This window comes from Chiloscyllium plagiosum, unplaced genomic scaffold (genome assembly GCF_037043375.1).
Source record: "Chiloscyllium plagiosum isolate Xiang-an unplaced genomic scaffold, Cpla_swu_hap1 HiC_scaffold_4, whole genome shotgun sequence".
Classification (NCBI taxonomy): Eukaryota; Metazoa; Chordata; class Chondrichthyes; order Orectolobiformes; family Hemiscylliidae; genus Chiloscyllium; species Chiloscyllium plagiosum.
In genome coordinates, this window is record NW_028270142.1 from 89,512,853 (window position 1) to 89,536,829 (window position 23,977).

Sequence of the window (23,977 nt, forward strand, 5' to 3'; positions counted from 1 at the left end):
GCCGACTGTATCTCCTTTGTATCCGGGGAGCTCTGGATTTGTTTGCTCTACTTTTCCTTTTGTGGGAAATATACCTTGACTGTGCTGAAATAATCTCTTCTTTAAATTTTCAAAAACTTTTTTTATCACCAACTTTTGATTTCAATCTATCCAGCCCAGCTGTTCTTGCCCCATTAAGTCCACTCATTACTGGTTGATCATTCTTACTATGGATTGACCAATGTCATTTTCCACCATCATCCTAAACCTTACGATACCAAATGTTCCAGTATTGTCTCATGGGGATCTACTTGATTACCTCATTCCCACGAACCTGGGATAGCAGGGCTTCATTTCTTGTTGGGCTAGATATGTACTGCTTTAGGAGATTTTCCTGAATACAATCTAAAAGTATATGCTCCTCAATACACCTTAATCCACCACTATCCTAGTGGATGTACAAGTAATTTGTTTGTGCCATTATAACTACTCAATGATGTTTACACATCTTCATAATTTCCTTATAGAATTGTTTCTCTGCATCATTTCCATTAGCTGATGCTCTGTGTGTTACACAGCAAAATGTAACTGAATACCATTTATTCCTTAGCTCCAGCTAAATTCCTTCTGCCCTTGAACCCTCTGAAACATCCTCTTTCTCCAATATTACAATGCTGTCCTTATCCAAACATGACACCTCCTCATTTTTTTACCTTTTCCTATCTTTTCTGAACACCTTGGAACACGGAATATCTAACAGATAGATCAGCCCTTCCGGAGGACTGGTCTTTGCTGATGCCACAACATTATAATCCCACAAAGCAATCCATACCTTTACTTACCAACCTTATTAACTTTACTCCATGCAGTAACTTACATGCAGTGTAACCCTTTCATTATTTTCATTTCATTACATTTTCCCTTATCCAACTGCACCTATTAACTCTATATTAATGCTATTTCTCTCTCCAGTATTTTGTGCACCATGATATGATTTGCTGAGTTGATTTAAGCCCTCCCCGAAAACACTAACTGAATGCCCACACAGAACTAAGTCCTAACTCTGTTCAGATGCATTCTGGATCAGTGGTGCTGGAAGAGCACAGCAATTCAGGCAGCATCCGAAGACAGGCAAAATCGACGTTTCGGGCAAAAGCCCTTCATCAGGAATAATCAGATGCAACCCATCTGGCTTGGAAAGGTATTTTGCTAATTTTCCACCTAGGTTCCCAAATTCCAATTGTAGGACCAAATGCCCCTTACTATGTCTTAAGCACTAATGTCAATCACGACCTCTGGTAATTCACCTTCCTCCAGAGGATTGGCCAATTGGCAACAACTTTATACCCCTACCATTTTACAAACATCAGGATGAACCCGGACAATGTAGTTGTCAGCCTTATTGGCTGATCCATGGTCAATGAAGAGATAACTGTTGCTTTAGTCATCCTCATGACTCCAAATTTGCCACTAAGTTTCAGCCTCCCAGTTTCAGAGCCTGCCTTCCTTACTCCAGCACACTAAAATGATCTTGCATGACCTTCAAGGATTCATGAAAATACAGAAGGTGCTGGAACAGTTCCCTCAGTGGTTGCTTTTACAGCTGATGATGAATGTTTGGTTAGGATGCCAGCCAAAAGGCAATCTGTAACCAATGCTTAGCACACTTTATATGCCACAAGATGATTGATTTGGTGATGTTTTGATGACCCTGAAGGATAGAAAGATATGAAAAATGCAATATATACAATTGTGCATCAACAGCAGCTACCTCTATCAACGGCATTGCCAAGGTAGCTAAGGTGGCAGATTTTGGTATCAGTTAAGGTGGACCAGCAGATCTCTGTTGTGAATAGTAGTCCACTTCATGAGCATTCTTAATTGATCAGTGTCAGTAAAGTTGTTCCCCAGTTCCTACCATCCATCCAGACAGATTTGAGATTCATTTTGAGCTTGATGGCAAGACAATCTGAGATTTGGTTACACTCCAGCCACTTATTTAGAAGTTTCCTAAGAACAAGAGGATAACTAGAAACTTGATGGTGATACTGACAAGTTTCTTGGGTTATTGAGCTACTGAGCATTACAACATACTTATCTTAAATCATGACAACCAATGTGTATTCTTAGAAGGAGTTTGTATCATCATAGAATATATACTTTAAAACATTTATTTTCTTAGGTACTTTTAGGTTGATTAGAAATCAATGTTGTGTGCCAACAAGCTGCTTCTGTTTACGCATAATCATGAAGTAATTTTCCTTTTTTAGCTAAAAATCACACAACACCAGCTCCGAATCCTTTTTTAGCAAATGCCTTAACTGTTCTTCAAACATGGGACTTCGTTTTATAAGCAAAAGCGCAATTAAAATGCACATATCACATTCTTACACATGCCCTTTGTTTTCAGAAAGAGAAATGCTTCATGAATGATTGCAATTTTGCAATGATATGTCATGAAAATGAAAAGTAATTCATTCATCCAATTTATGAAACATCAGATATTAATATTGGTACATAATAACCACAGAATCCACCACTGCAAGACAATATATGTCACAGCCTAACACCTAAATATTGTATGATGTATAATAATGTTGCATATTAAAAGAAAAGTTTGAAAAAATTTGTGTGATACAATGATGTTGGAGCTTAAAAATGTCAATGAGTGGTGGCATAAATTAGTAACTGCGCAAGATTTGCTAAAATTAGTGAGTTCCTGATTTTAACCTGACCAAAGTAAGGAGGATTCTACACAATCATATATCCCAGAGCAGTGTTCACAACAACATTGCATTCTAAATATCCTCTTATGCTGTTGTGAACATAAATTAGAATATAACAGTAGTAACAGCTGACAGCAGGAACCAAGTGGTTGTGATGAATTATGCACACACATCAACATGTTACAATTATGAGGCACTATGTGTTAACATTTACAATATCACGGAGCCTCTCCCATGACTACAGCAACTCAAATGAATTGAGTAGCTGGATTTTATGCCCCCTGCTGGCATATTTGAAAGCTGAGGGGTGGGATGTGTTCAACATTATTCTGCACAAATTACTCCCATCTCTGTTTGTTACTTCCACATCCGCCCCACTGGAGCTTCCACCCATTGCCCTTGCTGGGGTCTGGCTGACTTTCTTCCAACCTGACAAGAGTGCCTCACTTAGTTTGGTGGTCCAGTCTCCACCAATGTTCCTCATTTGGGATTAGCTACACTCTTAGCAGTGGCCACTATTCCCATGCAGCTATCTAGAAAGCTACTAGCCATTTGACTTGGGGTAGAAGTATTACTCTGAGGCAAGTAATGGCCCAACAACAAAAATATCCACTTGGATTTCCTTTGAAGGCTGGGTCACTCCCAACATTTAGTTAGGTAGAGGGATATCACATCCACTCAGAATTACAGCCAAGGCTTCTGTGGAGTAAAGGAGGAAAGATTAGATAGTGCCCCATTGACTCTCATATACCAATGATCAGTTATATTGCTAAAATCAATAGTGAATCTTCCCATGTTATAGCTAAGGGTAATTTCTTCCGGTTTCACAGAGGGCTTCTCTCCATGAGGCGTAGTCAGGTTTTTCAAGATTGTCCTAAAGTCTCTTCATTCACCACCTACCACGTTGCTACAGCAACTCTCGTCCAATGCAGTACTGATTCTCCAACATGTCATAGCTGCAAGTAATCACCTTTGTCAGAGTAAGAGCATATGCTTCCCTCAGTTGAGTAAAAAATTGAAATTTAAAACTAATTTTAACAAAATCCTTGATTTGCCAGCTGTTTCACTACTTCAGAAAGAACAACTTAGGCTGCTTGATTATATCTATGTTGTTGGATGTCTGTTAATTCCCTTGACCTGCGTTAGAATCGATCGATATTAGAAAAGGAAAAATCCACACCATAGCGGTAGATGTATCAGTGGACAGTTTTCCTAAATGTGTGCATTAAACACCATCATTTCACTATTAAATTGTTCAAATTTGGATGGACTTTTCAACAACATTTGTTTTGTATTGGGTCAAAAAGGATGAGATGGTAATTTATTATAAAAGCATTTACTACACACCATGCATGTTCAATAAATGATAAAAATGATGAATGCCCAAACATCAAAGATTAGATATTCCACAATGAATTCTTATTACTGAACCTATAAGCAATGGAATTATAGTACTACAAGTTCTTTACTGTCATTCTCCATTAATCATTATATTTCAACAAATTCTGTGCTCCAGAACTTTACACACCCCTAGCCAAGCTGTTCCAGAAAAACTATGAGACTGGCACCTACCTAGCCACTTGGGAAATTGCCCAGCTATGTCCTGTACAGAAAAAGCAGGGCACACACAATCCAGCGCATTACCAGCCCACCTGCCACTCTGAATCATTGGTAAAGTGACAGAAAGGGTCATCAACAGTGCTATCAAGCATCACTTGCTTAACATTAACTTGCTCATTGACATTCAGTTTGGGTCCTGCCAGGACACTCAGCTCCTAACATCATTAGTGGGCAGGATGGTGGCACAGTGGTTAGCACTGCTGCCTCATAGTGCCAGAGACTTGGGTTCAATTCCCACCTCAGGCGACTGCCTGTGTGGAGTTTGCACGTTCTCCCCGTGTCTGTGTGGGTTTCCTCCTGGTGCTCTGGTTTCCTCCCACAGTCCAAAAATGTGCAGGTTAGGTGAATTGGCCATGCTAAATTGCCCGTAGTGTTAGGTGAAGGGGTAAATGTAGGGGAATGGGTCTGGGTGGGTTGCGCTTCAGCGGGTTCGTGTATACTTGTTGGGCCGAAGGGTCTGTTTCCACACTGTAAGTAATCTAAATCTAAATCATTAAAGTCTTAGTCAAAACATGTTCAGAAAATCTAAATTCCAGAGGTGAGTTGAGAGTGCCTTCCTTTGATATTAAGGCCTCATTTGACCACATGTGATATCAGGGAGTTCAAACAAAATTGAGTCAATGGGAATTGGGGGAAACTGCCCTGGTTGGAGTTGGAGCTGGCACAAAGGAAGATGCTTGTTGTTGGAGGTCATTTCCAGTACATCTCTGCAGGAATCCCTCATGTCCTAGACCCAACCACCTTCAACTGCTTCCTCCTTCATCCGGTTAGAAGTGGGGATATTCGCTCATGGTTGCTCAATGCTCAGCACCATTCACAGCTCTTCAGTTACTGATGCACCAATCTGCCACAAGATCTGGAACATATTCAGGCTTTAGCTGACAAGTGGCAGGTAACATTCAAGCCATGCAAATGCTCGGCAATGACCATTTCCAATCCATGCCCCCACTATCAACAAGGTACAAGTCGGTAATGTGATGGTAAACTCCCCACTTGCCCAATGAGTGCAGTTCCAACAACACTGATGCTTGACACCATCCAGGACAAATTAGCCACTTGATTGGCACCACATCAACATTCAGTGCCTCTACCACTGATGCTCAATAGCAGCAGTGTGTACCATCTACAAAATGCAGTGCATACCATCTACAAGATGCAGTGCAGACATTCGGCAAGGTTCCTTAAACAGTCACCTGTAATTTACCATGACCACTCCCACGAGAAGGGCAAAATCAAAAAGGGCAAACCACCATCTGCAATTTTCTTTCCAATCTACTCACCACCCTGACTTGGGAAAAATATTGTTGTTTCTTCAGTATTGCTGAATCAAAATCCTGGAATCCCCTCCATTATAGCTTTGTGGGTGTATCTACAACAAATTGACTGCAGTGGTTCATGAAGGATGCTCACCATTAACTTTCAAGGGCAGCTAGAAATAGGCAATAATTGCTGGCCCAGCCAGCAATGCCCGTATCTTGTAAGTGAATGCAAAAGTAATGCTTGGCATTTGCCAAGGTAGCGAATCTGAGCCTGAAACCTTCTGTTCAAGGAGCAACCACTGTTGTTTTCAATTATGCTACAAGCAACAGAGATGAAATAGCAGTGAATACATCTGGGTTGGGCAGGGTAAGTGCTCTATTCTATGAGAGAGAGAAGGCTTTGATTTCAAACAATGTGAGGCCCTACAATTGACAACACCATTACCTGTGAAACATAAGCATACATGCTTTGAGAATCTTAGACATGTGTGGTCCAGATCCTAGCATTATACACTTTTGAGCATGTCATCCAAGGTAACAATGATAAATTGTAAAGCCTGTCAAGCTGAAAAGATGGAGTCTACTTCCCAAAGTAGCAATTGCCTGTGATATGCCATTACCTACACATGGTGCAGGAGCTCTTCACTTCACACCTTGTCTATTTGAGTGTTGTGTAGTTCTAATGATGGATGAGATCTATATCTTCAATGATGTAGTTGTGGCTGGACAAAGTTTTGCACTTGCACTTAATAGTAAAAACAGGACATAAATTTAGAAAAGCTGGAAGTTTACTTTCACAGATACCTCATCCATACCACCTATGCCATTTCAGAAGGTTAAAAATCATTTTTTTCTCATCCACTGAGTCTTGGTGCATTCCTGGGTTCTGCAGACAGGTGGATGAAGCCTGCTCTCCAGTAGAACTTATTGGCCTTGTAAGTTTTATTGCACAACCCCAAGGGTGAGGAGGGGAGTGATTCCATCCAGAGGGCCATATATGCCGAATGTATCCTGCCCAGAGGTTTGAACTCTCACAGGCCTGAATGTAGCAGATAAGGTGAAGATGGAAAGCCCAACATTTTTGGTGTGTCTAGAGAGGAGACTTCTGGGCAGTGTGTGTGGTTTCTCTTTCACCTGGGTGCCTACTGGCACCACCCTGTCTCTTATTGAGCAATGGGCACCAAGAGGCAAGGTCATGGTCCTACATCTCCCTGTGAGCTTGCCATTCCTGCTGAGTGATGACGTGAGTTCGAGCCCCAGACTGGGTGCCTTCTTTTAGAAACTCACTTTCCAAGGTGGATCCCTGCTCTCCATTCCGCTGGCAATGTCACCACCCAAAACAGGGTACCTCTCTCTCTCTCTCTCTGTGTTGTATGTGTGGACATCCAGCAAGATTTTGAGATTATTGGACCTGGTTCTTCATGACAGCTGTCAGCCTGTCCATGGAGGCACCCATTCAACAGCGTGCCTGATCCGCAGTCCGGCGTCCTTTGTGTTAAGTTGTCCGGTGACTTTGACAAACCGGACTCCTGCGTCACCTTATGCAAATGTAGGAAGTCTCTAATTGCTGACACCATGAGGTACTCTCCTGCCTGGGGCTGAGTAGGTGCCTCATCTTAATAGTCATAACCAGGGCATTTCTCCCTAGGCGAGCTATGGAGATACGGCAGTGAGGAGATCAGGGCGAAGGGCTTTTGACTCTAAACTAAAAAAAATGCCTATCTAGCTGTCAGTGTCTGAGATGATGAAGGAAGCAGAAGGTAGCCTTGCCTGGGCTTCCACTGACGACATCTTTAGATCGTCAACCATGAAAAGACTATCTTAAGAATGCGATTCTTTTTCACCACAATGGGGAAATTTGACATTTCACGAATATAAATTACATTATCAGGGTCACTGTCGCTATTGAGCGGTAAAAATCCACTTGCATCTAAATAATCAATATATGGGTGTTATAAGATCAACTGCATAGAAAGGTGATTTCTCCTCAACTTATTTATCTTATTTTAGTACAGCCTGCAGTGACTCCGATAGCACACCATTGCTTATGAATGAGTGCTGGAATCCACCTGTGCACAGTTAAACATAGAATTTAGAGATCGCCTTTTTATATTTAACTGTGCATGTGCGGCTTCCAGGACTTGTTGTTTGTTGTGAAAGAGTAATTACTATGAATAGAGTTTCACCATTATTACTTGGAACCATTGAAGAATATGGCAACTGTGGCTGCTGAGGCCTATAAAATTGCAGAGATGAACATGTGTGCATATGAAAGGAGGCACAAGCTGCGTGTAGTGTGCAAGCATTTAAAATGTATGTGAATGAGATCGAGATAGAAGTATAGTGTGTGTATGCGTGCGTGTATCCGGCGAGAGAGTTGTGCATAGGCAGTGTATGTGTTTGCAAGTGTTTCTTGTTTCCAATTCATAAGAAAAATGGATTAGAACAGAAAACCATTCGGATGCCCGTTCCTAGCATGAACTGGGAGGCACCGTAATCAAAGTATTTCAACTATAATGACCAGAGCGGGAGATACTTGGGATTGACGAGGCTATCCCAGATCACAAGCAATGGAAGTTTGAATAAGTCCTAAGTTCCAACTGGAAACCAGTGCATTTTAATGCTTTTAGTGGGGGGCGTGGGGGGGGGGGGGGGGGATGGGTGCGCAAATGTACATGACGGTCGACCGCTTTATGCTTCTGATTGTGAAGTGAGATTTGTCACCGCTTTGTTCAAACGCTTTCTTTGTCATCTAGATAGGTATGAAGAGGAGGCAGGGAACATTAGTTTAGCGATGCATGTACTTTTCAGATGAGTTGGAGAAGACCCGCTATTCACTGTCAAACAATTCTTCGGTAATGTAAATTCAACCTTTCTTTTGACCAGTCTCCGCTATTTTACTCTGAGAGTGGCAATTGTATGTTTTTTATACATTTTGAAACACTAACATTTTCTGCTGAAAATGAAAAACGAGCAAGATTTATGACAAAACACAATCACGAGATGGAGTGACTTAATTTGAAGATTGCATAACAGAACGAAGAGGAACGCGGAGAGATAAGGACGAGATAAGTCAGGAAAGGGGAGGAAGAGAATCGATAAGGATGAGAGGGTATAGAAAGAGAGACGTGTATGATTGCAAAAAAAAACACTGGCTGAAACGGGATGAGGGTTATGGATAAGAAGATCGCAAAGAAAGACAATTTATTGGGTTCGAGTTGAGATGAATCCACTGGATCAGCCAGAAACCTTCAAACAAAGATTCAGGAGAGTATTATGCAAAACGCCTGAATTTAACTCATCCTTGGCTACGTTTATGGAAAAAAATAAGCACAAGCCATAAGTCATTTTACAGGTCTCCACCCCAAGTAATGAAGTTCTGCTGGAACTCAGAGAGCTTCCATCCCAAACCGAAAATCCTCAATCAGAACACGACGGAAAGTCTCCTCATCCTAATCCAGTAGGGATACAGATCGACTTGAAAGCATATCCCAATAAAGATAGCTTTTGAACGTATCACACTTGAGTTTTAATTTGTATTTAGAGTATTAACTGCATGACAATGCCAGTGAGTTTAGAAGATTGGGAAACAAATCTCACCTATGATCATGTTTAATTAAACTATTAGAATGAATCTGCTTTTCTAAATATTTAATCTAAGGTAAGTTGACAGCAGTGATACTGAGATAGGACAAAATATAGAGAGAGGAAAAAAATTGTTAACTATCGACCACAATATAAACGAGGAATGGAAACTATTCTTGGATTGTCAGCATCTGAGGAAGCGATTGTGTCAAGTTAAAACGCAAAATTGGCTTGTGTTGGGAATTGGACCATCAATTGAAGGTGAAAGAAAAATTACGTAGGATTTCAGGTAATAAGCGGGCACTTGCTAAATTGTTCTTGCAGAGAGTATAGATCCGTCAGACTTAAGGGCCTCCTCTTGTGCAGAAACCATTCTATGGTTTCACTGTGTTCGTAAATCGGGGCAAAATTAAGAATCTCCACTGTCTTTCTTCTCAGTTCCAGGATAAGAAGGACATGGTGACAGTCTGAAGGAATTCAAAAATCTGAAGTGATAAAACTAATGGAGATGTATCCCTGTGCGCACAGTTGTACCTTTAAGTGGAAAAGTACCTCTCACTTTACTGTCACCATCTTCTAATTTCAAATTTGTTGCTTTCTGCTTGTTTGATAAAGTCAAATTGTTAAACTTAAAATCAAAGAAAGAATTGCGGATGCTAGAGATCTTTCTCTGTCCCACTGGGCTGTATCTCCGCCTATCCGCTCACCTCTCCTTCCATTCTATCACAACCCCTTCTTCAGCGTAAATGCCACTTCTTCCTAGCTGCTATCAGTTCTGATGAAGAATCAGCGGACTCGAAACTTTAATTCTGCTTTCTCCCCACAGATACAGCCAGAGCTGCTGAGTTTTTCCAGCAATTTCTGCTTTTGTTTCGAATTGTCAACTGCTACCTGATGATATGAAATAGGAGTTCTGCGAAATGTCTCCCTACCTTCCAGAACAATCGAACAAAAATCCAGGCTATCAATTTAATATTGCAATTTGCATTCTTCAAGACTGTTCGCTGGTGGAATCTTCATGTGCAGCAAGGAAATCACCCTCTTCCCACCATCCTTAATCATCTATCTTCCTAACTTCCAGTTCCCTTCTTGAACAGATATTTATCTAGCTCTTTAACAAACCTGTCAGCAGATAAAGTCATCAAAAGCTTACTCTAGGAATCGAGTTCACATATTTACTAAATCTTCAGTCTTTCTTATTAATGTCCCCTGCTTTAATGATTAGGGGAGATGACGTTGAATTAGAAAAAATGTCCAGGGAACAAATTGACGCGTTAGGTCTTCTCAAAACCTGCAGTGCAGTCATATTTTCTGTATCTCTTTAGAAAGCGAGGCATTTGTCCCTGGATCTATCCCTTTTTCATCTATTTATCAGGTATTTATCAGGTCTCTTCAGCAGTTACTAGAAAATGTTATTTATTACATAATTCCTCACGCCTAACACTTATTTGCAGCTAGCTTGAGTGAGATATGGTTCAAAAAACAAAGCTAACAACGCTCCAACTAACTCTAACATTGCTCTGACAACACTTATCGACAAGATACACTGCAGCAACTCAACAAGGCTGCTGCAACAGCAACTTCCAAATCATAGCTCCTGCCATCTAATAGGAGAAGGGCAACACATAACGCGGAAATATCACCACCTACAAGTTCTTCTCCAGGTTACACATCATCCTGCATTGGAACTATATCGTTGTTCTTTCGTTTCCATTAGGTTAAAAACATTTGGAATAGCACTGTACGTGTCCCAACAGCCCAAGCATCGCTGTAGTTTAAGAAGGGGGGGGGGGGGGTGGCTTATATATTTTAAAGACAATTAGAGATGGGCGACCCATATCCTGTGAAAGAATAAAAGTGCAAGTCAGTTTTGAGATTAAAGAGAACGAGACGCGTTGCCTATATCGAGAAGAAACAAAAGTTTCCTGAAGTTTATTAGTTCTAATCGATATCATTTTTGAAATAGAAAGAGCATTTAAGATATGGGGGCTGGTGGAGGACAGTGGTTGCGGGGGCCACATTTTAAATGTTAAATCTTCTCATACGAGGGCGCTACAGTTTTCTTACCACTAAGTTTGACACCTCTGAACCACTTGCATTCACAAGCATAAGTCGTGCACGAGAATACAGTTCAGGTAATTACAGTTTGTTTCTATCCTAACCTGGTTTAAATAACTAAATACGCTGATTATAGCCATGAGTTTTCAAGCGCATGATAGTTTCTAATTTAAGTAACTGAATCAATATCTATTGAACTCTTAATCAAGTATGAAAGTAATTCTGAAACTCTCCGCTTCGTGCAGTGTATTCCAAGCAAGAAGGCATGCAACATCTATTCGATGCACAAAAAAAATTAAAAAGTACACATTGCAAGTGTGACTATTTGGTACAATGGATACATCCCCCAAATACAATAATTCTAGACGTACAAGGATCTCCAAAGTGATGAGGATTCGAGAAGTCTCTAGTCAAATAATCAGCACCTGAACCTGGCTGGAAACCCCTCCGAGCTCTGACACTGTTGTGATTATAACTTAACTGCATTGCTAAGCCTCGGCTTGTTGTCGGTAATTCAATAAGCAGCGTTGGTGGAAACATTTAAAGCAATTAATTAGGGAAAGTCAGTGGATCGAGTGACGGGTAGTCAGGAGGAAATGTCAGTTCAGACGCTTTGGGTTCAGCAAAGAGGGGCAGCTGTCAGAGCAAAGATGGTTCACAGGAGCTTCAGAACAAATTCCAAGAAAGATATTCATTCAGTTGGGGTTCCATCTTTCGTATTCCTCAAAAAAGTATTAAAAATGTAAAATAGCAACTTGCAGTTTAAACGCGCCGTGAAACAACACGAAGTGTTTATAATGTATTGCTCTGGAAGTCATAGGGAAATAAAGAACTATAACAAAATGGCGAGAATGGCCCAAATGGATGCTAAGTTGGTGCGACCACGTTAAATCCAATCTAACATAAGGAAGTCAATATGTGAGATTTATATTTTTTATTGCAGTTTTATTTCACAGAAGTTAAGTTCCCCTGTCTGTTTATGAGATCACGGATGATATGACAGTGAATCACCTCATCCTATCACCAACCTATACCACCCACACCTTCCTCTACTCTGGTGCTTTTTAGCAAAATGTTTATTGTTGTAATTCAAGAGGCGAAATACTTACCTGATGTATCCCAGGTACTGGATATCACTGCAATACTTTACCCCAAACACTGAACCACTGCATTTGGTGCAGTACGAGATTGATCTACCCGACTCTGGGCCAAATATTAACAAACACCTCCTTTAAATCTAAACATATCTCGCTCTAATCTTAAAAAAGTTTAATTGCTCAATATCTTTCTTCTCTTGTAGTTCTATCAGCAATTAGTAGGAGTTAAATGTTCAGTTTCTTTGTACACACTCTGCAACTGTACCTTAACTGAAAACTATGTTGTGCACCTCATTGAATATCCTACTATGTGGAAGTCTATTTCCTCCTTTTCCATAGCACGTCATCTTTCGCGTTTGCTGCACTGCACACACGCGGGAAGCAGTTTTATTCTATTTTGCTCACATTGCGGTTTTCTTGAAAGCGTTGCAAATCCATTTGGCTTGTCATTTTGGACTTTGCGAAGCAACAAATTTCGCAGCCAGTCAACATACTAAATAGAACTTCTCCTACCACCACAACCTGGGTCTCCCCTCTACCCTATACCGCACCGTCTCGTCTTACACTTTACAAACACGTTTGTAATCTCCTATCTGGATCTTCAAAAGGCAACATGCACTCCTGCTGCGTTAAGTGCCACCAGATGGTTTAGTACTCTGAATGCAACAGGACTCAAGTTCCGTGCAAAGACTGGATGGAGCAGATACGAGTGTAGTTTCGATTTGATCAGGAGTCCTGGTACCACGAGGACTATCCATGCAGAATCACTCAACAATGTGTGTGATGACCTTATGATCTGAATGCGTTTAAACATGCACTGATGTAAATTAGGCATGACCTTATCAAGCGAATCACGTTTAGTAATCAAGAAGCCGAAAGTCAGGGTGAAAGCCAGAGTGTCTGGCTCTATAACTGAAGTAGTGAGTCTGTTAAGCAGTCTTTCAGTGAAATTGTACTCGCAGTTCATTTACAGACAATGCACAAAGACGATGAGCTCTGTTTGTAACTGCATTCAGTGCACTATCCCCATGGACACTGTTTACACTAGATTTGGAGTTTAGAGTTTGAGTAAGGTCGTGTTTATCATCGGTTCCATTACGAGACAGACTTTAAATAGATTTGTATTTCTGTCGAACACGATCTTTAGAAAAGCCTCATCCCCGTGAGAAGACTTCTGTTGCTACCCTCAGAAGTGCCAAGCCATCAAACCCCATCTTGGTTTTAGGGGTTTCCCTCCCAGTTTGTCGCTGTTCTTTCAGCACTAAGGACAGCGTCGGTCTGTATGTATGTGTGTTTCAAAGTGAAATCACAAAGCACATCCTTACCTATAGTAGTGATCACTGTAATAGCAAAATAAAAGGAACCGGCGAATTTCCATTGAACTCCTGCTCTGTGGGGCTCCGCTTGCATGATGATCACTTCCAGTTGCTTGTAATCTTCATCGCTAATGTTATACTTGCCCTTGAGCCCGATCTGCTGTTCTTTCAGCTTTCCACCCTGCTCCATTTCAAACTCGGACTCGAGGGCATCGAAGACAGCGGCTCCCACCAGCAGGTAAGTGAACGTGCAGATGATCAAGGATAGAGTTCGCACGTTCTGCCGCTTCATGGCCTCCAAAAAGCGGCTTGTGAGCGGCTCATGTCCGCTCTCCCTGCTATTCTCCAAACGGGCGAGGTCCACCGAGAAAGCCCGGGTACAGCAGCCAGGATCCCGGCAGCGGCTGGTTAAGTTATCCGCGATGTACTGGTCCTCGTCGATGGCTTTCTCGGGGGCGGACAAGCAAAGCAAGCTGCTCGATCGCCGGGACCAGGATCCCTGCAATCTAACTCTGCGCAAGACCTGACCAAACCAAGTCGTCCCAGTGCGCAGGGCCATCAAAACAGCACGCTTTAGGTGGGGGGAGAATGCTTTTCTTTCAGCGATCTGTTCACAAAGGATGCGATCGGGTGCTGGAAAGCCGTGTAATTTGCGTCAAAGCCCGCTGGTGACAGTGGAGAAATGCTGACGGGGGCTTTGCACTGAGTGGGTTTGGCGGAGTCCTCAGCGATCTGGGTGGGATGCCCACCAAGTTAGGGTGGGTGTGATTGCTGGAGAGCTTTACCTCCCCCGGGTCGCCTGTGCTCGCTAACCACACCCAGTGGGATCCCAGCCATCGCACATCAGGGTGCTTGTCTTTATTTATTTATTTGTTAATCTGAAGAACAGGTTTTTCCAGATGGATTTTTATAATGCAGAACCACAGCTAGCCGACCGGCTGATGTCATCCTCGTATTTGCACTATCAAACGTGAAAGATGAGAATGAAATAACCCGCTGAAGGGGAGATTAAAGTCAGGTGAATCCGAAAGAATAAGGGCGGGTACAAGCTGAGCGGAAGGCCAGCAACGGGAACTTTCTTACAAAAATTGTCAAATCTTTCAGTTCCTAACTTACCCTCCCCCATCTATTTCTGATGTGACTAGGGCCTCGCAGGGATAGCTTGGGTTAAACGCTCAGGCTAACTTGATATTGATTATAATGGTAATGGGGGCAGAATTAGTAGGTTTCTTTTCCATGTTATATTTAATGTGCAGTCGATGTTGTGTCATTCCTGCTTTGAATTGTAGGGCTGCAATTGTCGCCCTCAAGCATGATTTCTTTTATGAATGCACGGTCAACTGGGCAGACTGTATGTTATACTGAGCACGGCTTTTGATTACCAGGTCCAAACGTATATCTATATCCATGTGCTATTAAATGGTTTTAAACATAAGTACATGGGAATCATCAGTCTCGGTAGTTTGATTCCTACAAACATGTGATTTCGATTCCCTGGCATATCATTTCGACTTAAGGAAAAACAAGTATGGAATGAAACAGCAGTAAAACAGAGCCCAAAGCGGCGCGGTACCTCATTGAATTGAACAACTGCAAGGACCTGGCTTTGAATCACAGATAAACACCAGCCCAAATAAGACGTTAATGTTAGTTCTGTGAAAATATATAGAAGAATCCGGCAAGTAAAACCCCAGAAACATTTTGGGATGGTTGGAGACAGCGGGGAATGATCCGAAAGTTTTGCACATAATTACTCGTAATCTGACTTCAGAGTGGTGTCAATGTAACTCCTGTTCTATCAGTTTCTCCCCCGAGGTTACTTTGTTCATTTAATCTCATAGGGAAGTGAGCGAAGTCAACTTGTTCAAAAGCTACACACTATTTTAAAAGTATGATACTTCTTTTCGTGAGAAAATAAATCTTCTTAAGATGATGTTAGATAATAGATAATTCAGTCTATATTTTGTGTACAATTATAGAATGAAGTGTAATCTCGATTCATGCTTCGTGTTCATTGGTCGCGTAATGTCTTTATGAGGATGAAACAACGGTGTAGCTGATAACCTTGGAGGAACACATCTGTTGTAAATAAGGATCCAGTTTTTGCATTTGACTGTTTTTACAGGAGTCATGATTCATGCAAGATCAAAATGCAGTCTCAAAATGGCGCTGATATTTTGGAACCATGTGTGGGAAAAGGTAATTAGTCTAATAATAAATTGCAGTCTAAAAAGAGTAGAAACCACGTTGTATCTTTGTTGTCTCTGAACTGTCCATGGTGCCGAAATACAGCGAAAGTCCGAGCTCCAGGGCGGGGCTTTCCTACAGCGCGTCATCGGCAGCGGAAGAAATTGACATCATGGCTGGGTTAGATGAAAATGAAAAGATACAGGAAGAGGGTCGGGAAATGGTGTAGCCGAGTCAGCCTTCTCTCTGCTGAGTCAGCGGCTGCACAACGGCATTAGCCGCTAAAACTTCAACCAGTTTTAAACAGTTCGCTTCATCAGGGCAGGCTCAGGCGCGCTGTAGATTAACAAGTTACCGTCTCCACGACCAAGACTCTTTTTTTAAAATGTCAGCAAACCATTCAAAATACAGCGCGCTGCGCTGTTACTTTTAAAGTGCATCTTGTGTTTGAGGGGATTGTTTAATTTCAGGTGAACAGTTCAACAGCTATTTGAAGTTGTAAAATGATCATTCTCTAGCGTAACCCACGAACAATACTGATATCCCATACTGATACTAGGTACATTTGTTCCCACATCGTTTTGAATATCATTTAAGCTGAATCCATGGAGAATATATATTGACCAACATTAACAGGCGTGATCAACAAGATTTCTGTTACTACAACCATATTACTTCAAGCTAAGATTGAAATAGTCCATGCCGAGGAGTTAAATACATTTAAGTGCCCTACTCGCAGAAATATAAGACGTCCCTTTTCTTGCGTTCAGATAGCAATCCGTACTCGCAGTGATTGTCCTTTGACTTTTCAAGGCAAGGTGAATTACTTCCAATAGCCAACGACACAGTGAGTTTAATCTGCTTTTAGTTTGCTCTAGGCTGCGAAACTAAAAAAAAGCACTGCAATGAAAATTCTAAATTCCTCGTCTATTTTTGTAATCGATTGATCCATTTGCCCTTAAAAGGCTGAATTTGAAACAAATACGGGTTTGAGTTAAAGGAATTGCAATGTTCATTAATCTCCTTGTTGATGACTATTCTGAGACCCACACAGTCAAGTGTGGTAGAAGAGTTGATATTTATGTATTTACAAACATGCACACGTTCTCACAATGACCGGAGTAGATGGTGCGGCGTGCAGTTTGGTATCATTGTTATTATTATATTTCTGTGAGGCGCTTGACCTAAGGATAATTCAATTCATTTTAAATCGGATGTGATTTTTTTACGCGCCACTGGACAGTTGCTGTGAAACAGTATATAAATGCAAACGATCTCCCCTGCACCCAGGATTCAGCCCGTAGCTCCGCAAAACAAAACGGAAAAAAGCGGTGTTTGTAGGGAATAGTCACTGTGTGGGTTTTGTCTATTCAAATTACAAGATGAGAACAAATGAACAATTTTGTTTTATGGGAAGGGAGAGTTGTGTTAAGTGCATTAGAGGTGCAAGGTAATCATGAGCCTGGAGGACGTCCATAGTTTTTCTCATCTTGCAAGTGCCCCTTTTTAAAAATACAATTGTGTCGAGGAACAATTATGCCCACACCATTTAGCGGTTTAAGGGAAATCTTGTCTAAACTTAACATTTCGCAAGTAAGGGGGCACATCACCCCATAATAAAAAACAAAGCAACGTGTACAGGTCGAGGGGAAGTCTAGGAAGAACAATCCCGAATCTTAGCAAATTCACGACTGGCAAGTTGTTTTCAAGCTTAAACAACTCCATGGATTTACATCTTTTACACTGCTGCACATCATTTTTAAAGTAGAAAGTGTGATTATATACGTTAGCATATTACCATGATGCGGAGCGTTTCAACAGATCATAGAATCCCTTACAGTGTGGAAGCAGACCATTCGGCCCGTCGAGCACACACCGACCCTCTCAAGAGCATCTCACCCAGACCCACTCCCCTACTCTACATTTCCCACGGCTAATCCACTTAGCCGAGAATTTCCTAGACACCATGGGCAACTTAGCGTGACCAATCCACCTAAAAGTCTATCTTTAGACGAGATAAATTAATTCCTACAGCCAGAGAAATCAGGGAGTTAACTGCTGGAAGATGTGCGGTCAACAATGGTTAACTTGATACTTTGGCTTTACATCACCAGTGTAAAATATCGGGTCGTCTCATACATTATTTCGGGTTTGGTTGAAATAGGGGTTGGGAAGGTCTGTGCCAGGAACTAGTTGCCTCAAAATCCCTTGCCATATCTTAGATTGGATAGCAAAACGTGTTATACATGTTTCTCAACATGTGTTGCTCGGGATCTCCTTATAAAGGAAGCATTCGAGGTAGGGGCAGGAATTAGTTGAGGAGGTATATCCACCTGAGTATTTGTGGCCCAGAACTCCTTATATATAGCTAGATTAACGTTTTCTGCAAATAGAGGTAGTTAAGAGAATGTTAATAGATTGATACCTAGAATGGGGGAGAGGGGAAGGGCTGTTTTATGAGGAAAGATTGGTCAGGGTAAGTTTATAAAATCTTGAGGGTTCTTGGCTGTATGGATATGAAGAGGATGATTCCTCTTATGGGAGAATCTAGAATTAGGGGTCACTGTTTAAAAATCAGGAGCCTACCTTTAAAACAGAAAAGGTGAATTTTATCCCACAAATGAATCTTTGGAATCCTGAAAAGGTGATAGAAGCAAATTCCATGAATATTTTTAAGGCAGAGGTAGATGGATTCTTGTTAATCAAAGGGGGTTAAAAGCTTATAAGAGTTAGGTTGGAATGTGGGTTTGAGGTTACAATCATCTCCGCCGTGATCTCATTCAATGGCAGAGTTGACTTGAGGGGCGTATTCCTGCTTCGAATTCGTATGTTTGCAAGGAGAACCTTTCCGGCGATGTGTGTATTTAAGCAACAGTTGCCTCCAACCATTCTCAAACATATGGCAGACTGAGTAAAGTTATGATCTGTTTAAGGGCAATGATGACTTTATACCAGATTTGCAACTCTTTCATCCTGTTACATTTAAAAATTCAATGGGCCCACCACCAGTTCCCTCCCCGAAAATTTCCGAGACCTTGCATTTTACAGGTATCGTTTTAAGTATACATATTGCATTTACAATATGTATTATTTTCTAATTAATTTCTAATTTAAAGATCTTTGGAGCAGGTGGAACTTAAAGCCAGACCTCCTGCTCCAGACACTACCACTGCACCACAAAGGCCCAGATATTTACAATAAATATTTTGTCTTATCTGTGGGCCTAGAAATGCAAGAGGCGGAAGATTATCATTTTCAATTTTCCAGATTAGGACTAGGCTTGTAGTCGTTAGTTTGGAAAGCTGAAGAGGAGTATGGAATTGAACCAAGAGCGCGGCTTTGTCTCTTCTACCGTCTGGGTAGACCTTGGGGTTTGCTTGGGCCATTAATATAGAATCAACCATTATCTAATATTGCTCTCACTTGTTTTCCTATCTGAATTACTTTTGCTCTCAATTCACCCTTTCACGAGGTAACTAAATAACTCCAATACTAAAATAGCCAATACCAATGCGCACAGATATCTGTGAAAACAATCGATTTTCTAGTGCCCTAGTGTGCACTGAGGAAATGATGTTCCATTCTAACTTGCTGTACTTATATTGGGTGTTGTAAACTTAACATGTAGTCTCACAATAGTCTATTCTGATTGGATATGTATATTACATCAGAAAGTGTTCCTATTTTAAAATTGGTCAAAAGCGTCCTTCAAATTCTGGCGAAGAACCTTTATGGATCTTTCAATTTGTTATATTTTCGGAACTTTGTCTTTATATTGAATCAGAAATTTTATGCACTGGGAATTAAAATGAAACTAGATTTAATAACAGTTGTCTTTGTCATCAGTTACCGGCATATAACATCATCCAGGATTTTGCTACATGGACAATCTTAATACACAGCCTGAGGCAAAGTCATGAGGTTATATGATTATGGACCCACGTCTAAACGTCTCCTCATATACTTTCGGCAAATGTTCGTCCCTCAACGGGAACATCGAGATTAGTTAGAGTCCTTTCAGATGATTCAGCTGAACATAATATAAAACAGCAACAGGTCAAAGGATTGCAGCCTTCGAAGTGGGAGCCACCTGGGAACTAAGCCGATCATTCTGACTCGGACCAGTAGGCAGCAAGATTGCCTTCTGATATTATGTTTGCATGGAATGCAATTCCATGTGATGGTAGCATACACTAAAATTCTCCTCAAGCTTCTTTGTTAGTTACATGGTTACTACGTGTTTTGCTATTTGCTGACTGCCTGTAACTCTTCTTAAGATGCCCTGGCCAACGAGAAGAGAGAGGCGGTTGTGAAATACTGTACCTGCATCCCGTATACCTATGAATACTTGGGAAGAATTTGATTTCATTTCATAGTATATAGTTTGAGGCTACGAGTGCTTCTGACAGTAGGAAATGATTTAATGAGAAACTTTCGGAAATCATAAAGATAATTAGAAAGGAATATAGTTTGTTACTGTTTGGAGTAGATTTGTGGGAGAACATTCATGTTGAAGACATTTATCCAATATTAGCAATTGGAAGGTAGATTAATTGACCCCTTACTTTGTTCGGAGTGAGTTATTCGGTAAAATTCCATGTGGTCGAGTTATGAGATATATTGCGTTTGTAAGTAAATGATAAAACACTAGATTGGTTATTTGGAGGGGAAACTATCTTAGAGCGGGCGGCATGCTGCGAATATAGTATTTTGTCTTTACTAAAGAAGTTAACATGGTAGAAAAATGCCTATAATCGATTTTACAAACATTGGAAAAGAAATTAGTGGGTTGCAGGTGTACTTCCTGATAAAACGAGATCCTCCACATATTTCGGAGGTTGTAAAGAAAACGGTAAGCCGCTTTGTGATAAGTAACCGGAATACTCCAGTCAGTAGGTCATATTTCAGAGTAACTAAAGTTATCCCAGAAACTCAATTTAAATTTCAGAATGTGCCCTGGGAAATTATCAAAATGGTATACTGACTTTTGTCAAAGACTACGAAAGTCCATGTCTCCGAATAGATTCACATAATTTAGAGGTACCAGAAATACTTCAGAGATCTATGCAAAGGAGCAAAGATTATGACAAATTTCGACTGCCGGCTTGTTAGTTAAATTGTGATCATAGGTAATCGTTGGCCAAATAATGGCTATGCACCATGTTGTTTCTGTTTATCCATCTTTTGTTTATTCAAAAAGGAAGTGCCGCGGACGCTAAAGAACTGAAATAAAAACAGAAAAGGCTAGAAATATTGGCCTGGCAGCAAGTCGGAGGAGATAATTAGAGCTAATGTTCTAGGAATGTGGCCTTCCCTTAGAACACTTGTCCCAGTACCCTCTCTTTGCCTTACGCATCGTCTTGTTTGACATTTTCAGCATTTCACCCGGCCCCGAACTTCTCGTCTCTTCTTTTCCTCTGCCCCAACTTTTTCCAACTCTGTGGCTCCTTAAAGTTGGTTACTTCTCCAACTTTTCTCAAGTCCTGACGTAGGCCATCGATCTGAATCGTTAACCCTTTCCTTTGTCGTTGATGCTGCTTGGCTTGTTGAACATCAGACTTAGCTGAAACTTTATTGCTGGAACAGCACAGCAGGTCAGGCAGCATCTAGGGAACAGAAGATTCGACGTTTCGGGCACATGCCCTTCTTCAGGAATGAGCAGAGAGTGTTCAGCAGGAGAAGATAAAAGGTAGGGAGGAGGGACTTGGAGGAGGGGCGTTGGAAATGTGATAGGTGGAAAGAGGTCAAGGTGAGGGTGATAGGTCGGAGTAGGGTGGAGGCGGAGAGGTCAAGAAGAAGACTGCAGGTCAGGAAGGTGGTGCCGGGCTGGAGGGATTCGGCTGAGACAAGGTGGGGGGAGGGGGGATGAAGAAACTGGTGAAGTCCAAGTTCATCCCCTGTGGTTGGAGGGTTCCCAGTCGGAAGATAAGACGCTCCTCCTCCGACCGTCGCGTTGTTGTGGTTTGGCGGTGGATGAGTCCAATGACCTGCATATCCTCGGTGGAGTGGGAGGGGGAGTTGAAATGCTGTGCTACAGGGTGATTGGGTTGGTTCGTCCGGGTGGCCCAGAGGTGCTCTCTGAATCGCTCCGCAAGTAGGCGGCCTGTCTCCCCAATATAGAGGAGGCCACACCGGCTGCAGCGGATGCAGTAGATAATGTGGGTGGAGGTGCAGGTGAATCCAGACTTACAACGACTTCAGTATTTTGCCCACTGTATTACTTTCTATCCAGCTTTCCTCGTGGCATGGAGAAGAAATAGTGAAAATTGTTATCCCAGTGCTACGTAACTTGGGTTATTCTTGCAACAATCGACCTACCTGTACATTTTGATGGCATCAGAATGGTTGATTTCCGTTTTAGAATCTAACCAGTAGTTGCAATTAATTAAAGGCTATTCTCCAAACTACATTTTATGTGATCCAATATAACGTTACCATTACGTGCATTTGTCAGGGAAAACAAAAATGTTCGGTAAGAAAATTGTACCATAAGAAGTTTGTGGGATCATCTACATCTTAATTTGTTCTCAAGAATTTACTGCTATATGCCAAACTACCCCGATTACACAACAAATGAGAAATATGTAAAACATTATCGGAAGCAGTATTTGCTTGTAACCAGCGTGCGCTTTTGCGAGATGCTGTGATGTGCTCTGGCCTAGCTGATCTGCTCCTCAAATAAGTAAACTATTAATTTAATATCTCATTCAAACACTGTTATGGAAGAAATTATTTTCTCTCCCTCCTTGTTAAGCCTTTTTTCAGCTTCAAGAAGACGGCAAATCGATGGGCTTCAAAACAACAGTGGCGTCTGCACACTCGCCAATGGCAAAGCGACAATCACAAGGAAATTCCTGATTTGGCTCACCCCCATTCATCTATGAAAGATGACCATAGTAGAGCATTCAATGATTCTCAAATTAATCAAGTGTTTTGACTATCATAACGCTGATAGTCTATTCCGCATTGATGACTCTGGCTACTGTTTTAAAATTGTCACTCCATGATCTACCTTAGCAATAAACTTTACAATAATTATCAAAATTTATCTTTTCTATGTTTGTCCACTGTTTTTCATAGTTTTAAAACCACCTCTTAGAAGTTTTTTCATAGCTAAGGAACTCAAGGCTAGCTGTTTCCTTATAACCTCTTAGGCAGGGATCAGTCTTGCCTTCTTTGTACCATCTCCAGGCAGTGAATACAAACCAAACCATCCCTCATTTCGTGTCTTGGTGCCCAGAGTTTGAGCAATGCACTTTACAATTTAATCACAATTTCCTCTGAGTTGTATTTTGATGTTTTAACTAGCTAGTACAATATTTCATCTGTTTTGCTGATTACTGCTCTTGGAGTTGTATTGGTGAGATGTTTTTGAGTATTGATTCTACTAATCCTCTTGTTTGTTTTCAACTTCTTTTGATTAATTAAGCCATTTAGGGTGTAGATGTACACATATTGAGAGTTGAAAATTTTCGCTTCAAAGAAATGTTTTGGACCAGTCTTTTCCAATTGATTCATTTGTCTGTTTGAAATTCATTATTTTATTTCTAGATCCAAAAACATTTTCAATATTATCAGCAGCGACACCCTGCCTTGCCACGTTTTATTGTTTTGGATCATTAATAAATATCAGGTCTTGATGAACATAACCACTCAGTTTTTATACGTGCTGAACCATGAATTAGTTCTCCATTGACCAGCTGTCAGGAAAGATCCCTTTAGTTTGATTAAGGCACTTGTGAAAATATATTTTCAGTTTTCACATTATCGTCTAATCTATTGATAAAGCTAACTAATCTTTTTTCTTAAGCTCACATAGATGCTGAGAGAAAACTTCGAATTTAAGTAAAGGTTTTAATGATGGACATTTCTACTCAGAGTAGTCTATTTTGCATATATTTTATCGACATAATTGGCATATCACCTCATGTTCTGTCTTCTCTAGTTTTTCTGTTTTATTATTTTCATAGAATGTGAATTTATCAGCAACACAGCAATTTTTACTCATTCCTAAATGCCTTCAGATGGTGGTGGTCAGCTAGCTTCTTAAAATATTAGACTCCTCATGTTAGAGACCCACCCATTGTGTTTTTAGGCACTGAGTTCTAGAAATTTTGATACAATAACAGCAGAAGAACAGCAATATAGTT

The 23,977-nt window shown here is 41.0% G+C and overlaps 1 protein-coding gene across 1 annotated transcript in view; it reads right to left on the reverse strand.

Moving 5' to 3' along the window:
* The window catches only part of LOC122549057 (potassium channel subfamily K member 9), a 54,688-nt gene extending 40,092 nt beyond the window's left edge, over nucleotides 1–14,596 (reverse strand). Inside the window, exon 1 of the mRNA XM_043688249.2 lies at nucleotides 13,650–14,596. Within this exon, the coding sequence (XP_043544184.1) occupies nucleotides 13,650–14,199 (550 nt within the window). The 5' untranslated portion in view covers nucleotides 14,200–14,596. The remainder of the gene's footprint in view (nucleotides 1–13,649) is intronic.
* Between the last annotated feature and the right edge of the window lie 9,381 nt (nucleotides 14,597–23,977).